The sequence below is a fragment of the Podarcis pityusensis genome (assembly GCF_964106645.2).
Source record: "Podarcis pityusensis genome assembly, chromosome: 10".
NCBI lineage: Eukaryota > Metazoa > Chordata > Lepidosauria > Squamata > Lacertidae > Podarcis > Podarcis pityusensis.
In genome coordinates, this window is record NC_138035.1 from 46165020 (window position 1) to 46177660 (window position 12641).

Consider the following 12641-nt stretch of genomic DNA (forward strand, 5'->3'; position numbering starts at 1 on the left):
AGGATTCAGTCATTAGAGAATCAGTCAGGAGAGTCATTTAATCCAGAGAGACTATGACATGCTTATTAAACTTTTGCCATATTCTCTGTTTTATTTTCCTGCTGAAGTTTCCCTTTTAGGCATAGCAATTTCTGAAATGTGTCCCATTTCATTAAAGATCTGCATTCAAGGTCATTCTGATTTGGTCATGAGCAATATTGAACGAAGTAGAGCTACAAAACCATTCCAGCTCAGTTAACTAGAAAATGAAAATAAAAATACATAGTCTTCCTCTTGCCTCTCTGTTCCAGAAACCAGATCTCATCTGGCAGTAGCTAAAGTGCTGAACTTGTAGGAAGTCTACAGCATTCCAAACTTTCAGAGTTGGACACTTTATTACGCAGGATAGTTTTCATTGTAACAACACAATGTCTGCAGTATAGACAAAAGAGAATAGAATGTGCTGGTTTAAGGAATGTCCAGGGTACATAGCAATACATTATGATATTTATCTGTGAAGTCCCCAAGAGCGGAAAAAATTATGCTCTTAAATTTGCTCTTAAATCTGTAGTTAAAGAAGTTAGATTAGCTTCAACCAGAGCCCAGGGCCTTTTCAACACTGGCTCTGGCCTGGTGGAACGCTCTCTCATGAGACCAGGGCCCTGCAGGATCTGATTTCTTTCCGCAGGGTCTGTAAGACAGAGTTGTTCCGCCTGGCCTTTGGCTTGGAGCCAATTTGATTCCCTCCCCCTCTTTCTTTTTCCTTCTCCTCCTGTGATGAGGCTGCATTTTAATATTTTAATGTTTCAATATTTTAATCTTGTATTTTAATCTTGTTTTTTTTAGTTGTATTCATTCAATTTGTTTTTATTGTTGCTTGTTAGCCGCCCTGAGCCCAGCCTTGGCTGGGGAGGGCGGGGTATAAATAAAAATTATTATTATTATTATTATTATTATTATTAGTTGGGCTACAACTCCAGTAAGCTCCAGCTACCATGACCAATGGTCAGGGGTGATGGTTGTTGTGGTATAAAACCTCTGAAGGGCATCAGGTTGGGGAAGGCTAGGCTATAACATCTAATTCTCAGGCTTGTGGTCCTTGCTGAAAACTGCTGCTTACTGTGATAGGGCCAGCTCACACTGTGAAAATGTTTCCATTCAATGTGTTTTGGTTGTCTGTTGCCATATGTGTGCATATGATTGTGTGGGGAATGTAAACAAATACAGCTACAGGGATTTTTCCACTCACTGGTGCTTTTCTCCAGCTGCAGTGATTGGGAGGGAAAACTCATTGTTCACTAGCTGTGCCTGTGTCTGTGTCCTGTCTGGTTCACTTTCCACATGGATAGCATTGCTTGGGCAACGGGTATTTTGGCTGGAACTGGTTTTCAGTGGGAAGCCTCACCCAGGCCCCAAAAGCATTCACTGGCACAGTTTTTGCTCAAGCCATAAGAAAAGTATCGCTGTGTTTTTCTTGGCTGTTTGATTTCTGGGGGAAATATATTTTAACCCAATTCATGTTGGCCATCATATTCTGCTTGCTAGTTTTAGGAACACGGTGCTTTGTATTATGTATTACCTTATGTATTACCTTTGTACCTTGGGCAAACTAAGATCTGTGCTGCACCTTACTGACCATTGCATTTAAAACACACACAACTCTGTGCTTCTTAAAACAGGCAGTCGGGAGGGAGTTGCTGCTCCATCTTATAGAGTTTTTGGTAACCAGTGATCAGCATGATCCGGTCATTACAAAACTCCTTGACAGCACCCGAATACACATCCTGCCTTCAATGAACCCTGACGGATTTGAATCAGTAATAAATGCCAGCTGCGAGCCTCTTTTTGGCAGGTGAGAACAGAGCAAAAATTGTTATGGGGAGCACCTTAGGGTTTGCTTTCAATATGCTTCAGAACCCCACATTACATTTGCCCAAAGGCCTTCACCTTCTGTTCCTGGTTGCAGGACCTCAAACTCCAAGTTGTCTTGAATCTGGGTCCTTCTAGGATGGGGGTGAGAAAACATTTCTTTCTCCTTCTCCTTCTTCCCTGTTAAAAAAAATAAAACGATGGAAGAAAGAGAAAGAAAGAAGAGAAAAAATAGCATATACAAGGATATAATATAGTACACTAAATATACCGTATTGGCCCGAATATAAGCTGCACCCAAATATAAGCCGCACCTTTAAAATTGGAGGGGGGGAAAGAAAAAGAGAAAAAATCTCCAAATATAAGCTGCCCCATTCCTCGCTACTCCTGGCTACGTACTGGGGGGGGGGGGCATGCTATGTTGCCGGCGGCCTTTCCCCTTCCTTGCTCTCTCCCTTCCTAGCCTTGGAGAGGATGGGGAATGACATGCGGGGCAGGCACCGCTTTGCTGCGCTCCTGGCTGCACACCGCAAGGTTGCAAATATAAGCCTCACTTTAACTTTTCATGGTCAGAATTTGGGGGAAAAGTGAGGCTTCTATTCAGGCCAATATGGTAATAAGTTACATTTCCATACATTATTCAGCTTTTAAAGGACATCTGCAGGCAGCCCTGTATCAGGAAGTTTTTAATGTTTGATGTTTTATTATGTTTTTATAATAATAATTTATTATTTATACCCCGCCCATCTGGCTGGGTCCCCCCAGCCACTCTGGGCGGCTTCCAACAAAACTCTAAAATACAATAACCTATTAAACATTAAAAGCTTCCCTAAACAGGGCTGCCTTTAGATGTCTTCTAAAAGTTTGGTAGTTATTTTTCCCTTTGACATCTGGTGGGAGGGCGTTCCACAGGGCGGGCGCCACTACCAAGAAGGCCCTCTGCCTGGTTCCCTGTAACTTGGCTTCTCACAGCAAGGGAACCGCCAGAAGGCCCCCGGCGCTGGACCTCAGTGTCTGGGCAGAATGTTGTTTTTATGTGTGTGGGAACCACCCAGGGTGGCTGAGGTAACCCAGCCAGATGGGTGTGGTATAAATAATAAAATTTGTTGTTGTTAGGCTGCATTTTTCATATCTTCAGGTGCTCTAGTGGCATGGGTGCTACAAATGCTACTATGCACTGCAGGGGTGTTTGAGTAGCACCTAGGGGTGGTTGTTTAATTCAACCTCTGCTTACTCAACCACCTTTCCCAATCCTTGAAAAGTATGGCTAGAGGTTATAGCTGTTTTAGTTTCTGTATCAGAAGTTCATTAATTCTTTCAACTGGACCAGATGCTTCAAGGATAATGAGGACTATGAGGTACCCACTGGATACTCCATTCATTAGCCTACCTGTTAAGTGAGGCCAATAATTGATTAATTAATCCTGCAAGTGTACTATTGCTGGTGGTCACTCAGCTTTCAGCTGACCCTCATGCTGCTGATATTTATTCCTGGATCACAAACGGTAAATCAAGACAACAAAGCAAGCAAGCAAACAAACAAAAAAACTCTGACAGGGTGTTCCATTAAACAAAAAGGAAGAATTCTGCAAATGATTAAGCTATCTCCTTGAAATACAAGATTCTTCTGCAATAGGCTTCCCGTACGCAAGGGTGGGGAGATCTTTCAGCCTGAAGGCCATGTATCCTGGTGAAAGAGACCAGAGGCAAAAACAGGCAGAACAACATATGAAATGTTTACCTTTGTACAGTAGGCTAGTCTGCATCTATCCTCCATTTAGGCAAGCAAAAGGCATTAGTAGGATTCAAAGATACAAAAAGTTTGAGAACCCCTGCCATAGACAGCTTAAAACTATGTCTGAATAGCCAACAGTATTCTAGGGCCCTACTAAAAGAGGCCCTAAACAGACAAATTGCAACCAAACATTTGTATCCTAAACTCACTCATTTGAAAGTATGTTCTAGATAACAGCCTAATATATATTTTTTATCCCTCTTAAGATTCAATGCTAATAATAAAGATCTGAACAGGAACTTCCCGGATGCCTTTATCCTAAATACTCATGACATCCAGCCAGAGACTGAAGCTGTAATGAACTGGTTAAAGAATGAAAGCTTTGTCCTCTCTGCTAATCTGCATGGCGGATCACTGGTTGCAAGTTACCCTTTCGATAATGGCAATTCAGGTAAGCTATTGCTTGAGTGTAGGGTCACTAAACCTATTGGCAACCCATAGCTGATGTTGCACGATATACAGGCAAAGGCAGGTCTTCAATTCTGTCTATAATACAAAATATTTGAAGCATTTGATCTCGATCATATAGACCTATTTTGAACTCCCATCAGCCCCAGCCAGCATAGCCAATAGTCAGAGCTGATTATTTACATTCAAAACAGGAATTCATAACATGGAGTCTACATCGTCGCACCGGCCAACACTCCCACAGACATTCAGCCAAGCCACAACAGGGCACAGTTACAGTGGTACTTGCTTTCCAGCGGTTCTCAACCTGTGGGTCCCCAGATGTTATTGGCTACAACTCCCATCATCCCTGAGCTCTGGCCTTGCTAGTTAGGGGTGATGGGAGTTGTAGTTCAACAACATCTGGGGACCCACAGGTTGAGAAAGGCTGCTTTACACTGCCTTTGATCTAGTCTAGAGGGAATTTGCTGTGCCAGTAATGTAAGTTTGAAAATGTGGCAAGCTATACATGCAACAGGGACGTGGGTGGCGCTGCGGGTTAAACCACAGAGCCCAGAACTTGCCAATCAGAAGGTTGGCGGTTCGAATCCCTGTGCCGGGGTGAGCTCCCGTTGCTCGGTCCCTGCTCCTGCCAACCTAGCAGTTCGAAAGCACGTCAAAGTGCAAGTAGATAAATAGGTACCACTCCGGCGGGAAGGTAAATGGCGTTTCCGTGCGCTGCTCTGGTTCGCCGGAAGTGGCTTAGTCATGCTGGCCACATGACCCGGAAGCTGTACGCCGGCTCCCTCGGCCAATAAAGCAAGATGAGCGCCGCAACCCCAGAGTCGGCCACGACTGGACCTAATGGTCAGGGGTCCCTTTACCTTTACCTTTTATACATGCGACAAATAGTGGCAGGAGTGGTCCGTCCTGCTTTGCCACCTGAGATGTTGTGGAACTCACCAGAAACCACCACCACGCTTCTTCTCACTTCTCTGGCAGCGGGCAGAGCACACTGGGGGGTTCCACCACTTGAGGCAGCTGCCTCAGTTTGCCTCATGGGTGAGCCAGCCCACATTTTTTAGCAATCCTTGTACTGGGAAGGATTTCTAGCGGTAGCCAGAAACGTGCCTATGCTTTTATGATGCAAACTATACTTATTAGTTGTGATATGTGTGTGCAGAAACCTAGGCAAACGCAATCTACACTGTAACCAAATTTCCACTGTGGTTACTTTCTTTCCACAGTTACTGTTAATTTTCTGGATGAGAGCCGAACTGTGGATAATGATGTTTTCATGCACCTGGCGAGAACATACTCCGAGAAACATGCCACGATGCATAAAGGGAATGCGTGTAACTCTGTAGAATACTTCCCAGACGGCATTACAAATGGATATCAGTGGTACATGCTTCAAGGTAATAAATTCCCCCATTGTTCCCTAAGCGCTCTCCTCCTTTTTTTGTATATTCTACGCTGCGTACACAGGTATAAAAACAAACGAAGCAATTTAAAACAGTAAAAATCCACAAAGCAATAAAAAAATACTGCAGCGACCCAGTGCAAAGCAATACATAATACATTGCAATCAAACACAGTGAACACCTCCAAGATCAGTAGGCCATGGTGGGGGAGACAGGATCCAACTGACAAGCCAAATCCTGAGCTCTTCCGCTCCCCTTTCCCAGCCATTTTGACTGGCTTGTTGGACCACCCACTTGTCATTATCACGGTGTCAGGTGGTCCAACAGAGCTTGCTGAAAGCACCGCTTAACCAATGGGAGCTTAGTGCAAGCCCTGTTTTGGGCAGAGATTGGCTACACTATGGAGTTCCCAACTTGGGAAATTGGTAGTGCAGCTGATTCCTGTGGGGGCCTGCTGTCAGTGCGTACAAGGCCTTGCTTGCCAAAGAGGAATCAGGAGCACATTTAAGGCACATTTTGCAGCTGTTTCCTTACCTGCTCCGCTCCTAATCTCTGCTTAGGCCCTCTGCCAGATCCTATTTTGCCCATGAGTAGGGGATTCTCCACTACTATTTTGGACCAATTTCCTGGCAAAAATTCAGAACTTTCGAAGTTCTTCAGTCTTAAGCTAGGTGATGGGGGGGGGGTGAAGTGAGATGAGGTGCCAAGTGACATTTGCATTCCAAAGTGGGTGCCCAACACACTTATAGGCATTGAAAGTCTTCTTGTATTGATATGTGTGTGTGTGTAAGTGGCTTGGGGGTGTGGAGAATAAATTTTACGAGGATTGTGCCTATTGTGTGCATAGGATGGATAACTCAGGAAAGTAATCCTACATTGTAGTTGGTTGCCACTCAACCAGAGAAAAAAATGTCCTACCCATATACCTTTTGCAGTCTTTTTGTTGGAAAAGTGAGTGGAAAGGTGTTTCCTTCTTACTTCATTGACATGAGCTTTTAAGCTGCATGCAGCTGTGTAGTGGGAGTAGGAGACCAAGAAAAAGTGGGGACAGCCTAGTGCCGGTGTAATAATAATAATAATAATAATAATAATAATAATAATAATAATTTATTATTTATATCCCACCCATCTGGCTGGGCTTCCCTAGCGACTCTGGGCGGCTTCCAACCAAATATTGAAATACAGTAATAATAATGGCTTAAGACAATGGTTTTCAACCAGTGTGCCGTGGCACCCTGGATGCCTTGAATGATGCTCAGGGGTGCTGCAGGCAACACTGGCCTCTGTCCCTCTTTCCTTCCCTCCCTCCTCGGATGCCGTCTTATGTTTCTGCCTCCCAAAGGCTTGCAGAACTGTTTGTTGCAGCAGCCCTGGCTATGAGTTCCCCAGGCAAATTGTGCCTCTGGGGCTGGCCAGGGGGTGCTTACCAGGCCAGTGTGGGGTGGTATGAGGAGGCACCTCTCTTTGGGGTGGGGGGTGGGCAGCTCAGAGACCAGGGGCGGCAGTTGGGGCTGCATGGAGGACCCCCAAGGAGAGGGATGAGGAGAGGAGGCTGAGGGAACACTCAACAAGGAATGGTGCTTGAAAAAGGGTGAGAGGCTGCCAGCTCTGCAGTCAAGGGGTGACATAACTGGGCTCCTGAGCCCCACAGGGGTGCAGCAGAAAGAATGTAGCTGCGTCAAGGGAGCTGTGGACTCAAATATGTTGAAAATTTTTGACTTAAGAGAAAACTGTCCATGCTTAGTCATTTGCCACTGACAGATTTTACAGGACAGTCTAGGGAGGAAGAAGCAGTGGGCATCGGTAGCAGATCAACAAACTGAAGTGGCAGTGGCAGTGGCTGGAGGACTGGAACAATGCTGACTTTTCTGCTGACAAGCTGTTTACTGCTCACATGCCAAATCAGCTTCCTGGGGACATTTGTACCAAGGCTGATGAGTTGAGGCACCTGGCAAAGGAGTTTAGGAGAGTATTTAAAATGCTAACTTTTTCTTAATGACATTTAAACTATGCATTTAAATATATACTTTAGGTGGGATGCAGGATTATAGCTACGTCTGGGGACAGTGCTTCGACATTACTCTGGAAGTATCGTGTTGTAAATTTCCACAAAAAGATGAGCTTCCATTCTTCTGGAATGACAATAAAAATGCTTTGATTGAATACATTAAACAAGTTCATCTAGGTAAGATGGCTCTACTCAGTTTTCTTTTATCATAGCTAATATTCTGGTTTTCATGTGTTGTAAACAAAATCTGCCCTTATGCCAGTATGGGGTACACAAGAGCCCTTATAGAGTCCTTTGTAGGTTCTCCATCGGTAGGAAAAAATAACAGAGGCCAACCAGAGAATATTGATAAGCAAAGCAGCTAGTAAGCCTGATCTTTATTAAACTGTTGCAACAGGAAAGAGTTGCACACACAGGAAAGAGGAGGAGGACCACGAACCATGTGTACTTGCCTTTATATAGCCATTTTGAAATTCCCTGCCCTGGAGCTCAAGACCACCCCTCCATACATCATTCATACATCACAAAAAAAGTGGTCTACAACAGAAATTTGAATGTTGTTGTTTTTCCTGTCTGCCAGGTTATCTGATAATGCCTTATCTGATTGCCTTTCCTGGTAGTCTGGCCATTCCTTTGAGATGGTAATTACCCAATTCCTGAGACAATGGGAAGGTTCCCTCACCCCCCTCCCTCCTTGCAGAGAAACATTTGGTCAGTTTGGGAGTCAAAATGGTTTCAGGACTGTCTTCCTGTGCTGCTTCAGACATGTGGTTTATATATGTATGTATGTGTTTGCTTGGTACATTTATGGACATTTATTATATATATAAGACCTTAAAATTTTTATTACACATGTTGTGTAATAAGTTCCTTAAAGAACAATGAAGAAAACATCTCTGATAAATATTGTTTACTGTAATAGGAGTTTTTACAGATCTGCATGCAAGCGCTTTAGCGTTCTAATTAGTATGGTAATTGCTCAGGAAGGGGGCTAACAGTAAAAGATTTCTGAGAATGTGCTGCCAGAAAGCGACGGAAAAGGTTTCAGTTCTGTTTTGAAGAACCAAGCAATTTTACCCAGTGAAAATAGTATGAGGATTGGTAGTGTTCAAGGAAGAGAGGAAGGAGTCAGTGACTCTGCCCATCAACTAGGGGACAGATGGGGAACCTGTGGCCCTCTGAATATAGTTGGGCTACAGCTCAAGTACTGAGCTAGTTGGGCTAATGGGAAACAGACAGCGACCGAAGTGAAAACAGATCAAACTGATGTGTACCAGGATTTGCAAAATCGAATTGAAACACAGCTGTTTTTTCAAAGCATGTTATGTGTACATACCTTTAGTGTTACAGAAGAGTACACTCCAGTGGCAATGTTCACGCATGACCCCTATTTACATGAGCAGGAAGCCATGTTTGCATGCTACGTAGTGAAGCAACACTGCCCTCCCATGGATTGCCAGGGGCAAAACTTTTAAGCAGGCTAATACATCAAGTTCACTTCCAGACATGGCCTGTTCATTGAGCATTGAGTTCTGATTCATTTTCAGAGGCAGTCATATGCACTCACATCAAGCATTTCCCCGTCACTCTCCTTATTTAATTTTTACGAATTGTTTTGTTGTGCAGATCCAGTTTAATTGTCCAACTTGGGTTTGCCACTGTGTGGTTGAATCCCACCCACAAAAGAGCAACAGTCTGGAATCAGCTTAATTCTGCTAATCCTAATATTCAGAATAAGGTTCTCCCCTCCTACAAAAACAAGTTTCTTCAAGTTCCCTTAATTTTAAACTAGGTTTTCTCTTCTGGCAGTGGTGGCTAACTTCAGGAAGTTTATTAGTATTATTGCAATTTAAAAACATACAGATCACCATATTTTCTTCTTTAACGTACAAAACATACACAAATTCTGTTCATCTATCTAATCTCATTTCACTAATAGTCGACTTCCTCCTACCCCTATTACAGCTTCTTCATTTCTTTTTATTTCCTTATCTTTGTATTGCATTCTAACATGCTTTCATCCTTTTCCTTATAAATTATATTCCTCTTATTTTTTCTAATTCCATTTTGTAAAAACAAATCTATACACATCCAAATATTGCTTTGAGAACCATATTTACACAGATAATTTTTAAAACAATCCCATTCTTTTTTTATTTTTGTATTCAAGTGGTTTCTTACTACCTCTATCAATTTGGCCAGCTCCACATATTAATATAATTTCATTTGCCACTCTTCCTTCATTGGCACCCGTTCTCCTTTCCAGTATTTGGCAACTAGAACTCTAGCCACTGTGGTTGCGTCCAGAAACACTCTTTGGGGTTTTTTAAAAATATATTTATGGTCATGATGCCCAGTAAGAAGGCCTCTGGCTTTTTAATAAATGTTTGTTTGAGCATTTTATTTACCTCTTTATAGACGATGTTCCAATTTTTTTAAATTTGGGGACAGGTCCACCACATGTGGAATAAGGTTCCTTCTTTTTGTTTACATCTCCAACATGTGTCCGTGTTGTTTTTATATATTTTAGCCAATTCGCATGGGGTTATATACCACCGGTATATCATCTTCATAAAATTTTCTTTTATTAAATAACAGGCCGTGAAATTTAAGTCTATTTTTCATAGTCTTTTCCAAATTCCCATTAATATTGGATAGCCAAAGCCTTGTGCCTGTTTCACCATAACCTCTTACACGTCTTCATCTTTAAGTTGCCAACCTAATAATAATCTATGTTTTTGATATTTTCCTATTGTTTATTAATACTTCTTTCTCTAATTTCGATATCTGTTTCTCAAATCCATTTATTTTGTCTGATTTGAAGATTTCCTTCAATTGGTAATACTGTTGCCAAGCCAATCCTACTTCAAGAAGTTTTTTGTTTTGTTATTACATAACATTTTTTTTTACTGTTCCTGTGTTCCCTACTGTGATGCCAAGATTTTTTGTGCCCCTCCCATTTGTACATTAAAAAAGAGACCATACCCACATTGATATGCTCTCTGCAGGGGATTGATTGTGGATCAGCACAACCTTTGGCCCATAAAAGGTTAACTGCCCTTATGTTACTGTGTTTTGAGTCTGTACATTTCCCCCATACTTTGAATTTACAAATTGAATAAATTGGATAGTCAAGCTTTTTTCCTAATAAACAACAAAAAATATCCTATCCAGTACAAGCAGTAGATAGTTCTTCCACTTCAGTGCTCCATACATGCATTGCCATCGCTTTTGTCCAGAACTTCCGCGGAATTGTAGAGGCATGTGCTCGTCTTGTTCTAGACTTCTAAGGAAGAATAGTGATTTTGCCTCCACTCCTCAAGAGAAGTGTTTTGGTTCTCTGTGAATATGTTGAGGAGGGGCAAGTTTTTCCCATTTATCTACACAAATTCACCATATCCATTATTATCCTTAAAGTAGCTAAAGGTAAATTTCCTTCCCCAAGAAAAACCAAAACATCAGCCAAATATTTCTTCTTTTGGAGAATGTGCATACAATACCTTAGCAAGTGTTTAAACATGTTACTATAGAATGCATTCTGTGACAAAGGGCTGTTACTAGATTGCGAGTGGCTGTGCCATTTGCTCCTGTTGCTGTACTTCCTTGGCAGAAAACTTTTCTAGTTACATGCCAAAAACGAAAAGAAATGGCTTCTTCCTCTTTTGACTTCTTGCCATAGGTGTAAAAGGTCGTGTTTTGGATGAGAATAACGAACCTGTTCCAGGTGTGATAGTGGAAGCTGTCGGAAGGAGACACATATGTCCTTACAGAACCAACAAAAATGGAGAATATTATCTTCTCCTCCTGCCTGGCACCTACACACTTAATGTAAGTCATCCTGTCTTAGACCTGCAAACTGCTGTTCTGCTAAACATGGCCAAAATCCCTAGACATTTATGCATGCAGGTTCTGTGCTCTTGTGGAGGGTGGGCTAGTTTTTCCTTCTGGTGCTAGTCCCCTTACACCTCATATGGGGACCAGGGCCTTAGGAGAGAAAGGGAACTGAAAACTCCTATGCAGCATTTTAGATCCTCAGAATGTGCAATTTAAGATAGGGTAGGACTGCTGTGCTGATATGGCATCACATACAGTACTTCTCTGCAATGTGGACATGGAATTCTAGGCTCCATGACGGATTCAGCAAACACATGTCGAAAGGTCAATTTATGAATTAAAAAGGTAATGCCATCCTTCCAAAAGCTTACCTTAGTGTTTAAGGGAGTGACTCGCTTACACTCTCACTGAGGTCCTTTCCACAATTACATTAGGAGGGAATAAATTTATATATATTCAGATTCCACTGTGAAATTAAAATGGTCTACATATTGACAAACTGCAAACATTTTTTTCTATCTTTATTGGTCTTTAGGCAACAGCACCTGGCTCTAGCTCATTGCTACAGGAACTGCATATACCAGACGGCAGAGCAAAGTTCAGTGCCCTCACGTATGACTTTGTTGTCCCCCATTTACAGACCAGACCCGAGCCTGCTTCATGCCCCACAGAGCCCCTTTATTCTTCAGATTATGATAAAAACCAATCTGCCACACTGAAGCCTGCTATTACCTCCTTGGTTTTAGTTAATATCTTTTATGCAGTGTTGAGATGAAACTTTTATGTGCATATATATATTCATTCAAATGGACTGGACAATCTTCTCTTGACAATCAAAAATTGGTTATTTCAGTGTAATGTAATAAAGTACTGTATTACATAAAGTATACGTTTCTTAAAGAGAGAACTAAATGTGCTTTGTGCTTGCACAAAACTATGCAACAGAATTTGATTAGCATAATTGCTGGATAGTGAATTGTAATAATTTTTTATTAAGACATTTATGAACCACTTGGTTTCAATGTGTAAATTTTGAAGTTTGATTCTACCAGTGGACTAAGCTACCTTCTTTTTCCAATTAGCACCTCATAAAAATGCATGAAGGCCTCCTAATGAGGATACCAAATTAGTACCATGAGGTTTCAAACCTAAACACAAGGGGGAGGGGCCCTACTGGCTGGACACTACAAGATTAACTTCTGAGTACAGCTGGCTGGACTCTGTTTGGTTATAATTACAACAAACTCCCATGCACGTTTATTCTGCCATTGCTAAAGCAGCATGGGGGGTACAGTGGCCCCTCCAGGTGTCAATTCCTTCAGCTCCAGCCAGTACTCAGCTATGA

General features: G+C 42.2%; 1 protein-coding gene across 4 annotated transcripts in view; it reads left to right on the forward strand.

Moving 5' to 3' along the window:
• The window catches only part of CPM (carboxypeptidase M), a 33603-nt gene extending 21423 nt beyond the window's left edge, over positions 1-12180 (forward strand). For all 4 annotated transcript variants that reach the window (XM_080972031.1, XM_080972029.1, XM_080972030.1 and 1 more), the window contains exons 4-9: positions 1659-1831; positions 3850-4034; positions 5278-5448; positions 7487-7639; positions 11142-11290; positions 11832-12180. In XM_080972031.1, coding sequence (XP_080828157.1) covers positions 1659-1831; positions 3850-4034; positions 5278-5448; positions 7487-7639; positions 11142-11290; positions 11832-12071 — 1071 coding nt within the window. In that variant the 3' untranslated portion in view covers positions 12072-12180. The remainder of the gene's footprint in view (positions 1-1658; positions 1832-3849; positions 4035-5277; positions 5449-7486; positions 7640-11141; positions 11291-11831) is intronic.
• The last annotated feature ends 461 nt before the right edge of the window (positions 12181-12641 follow it).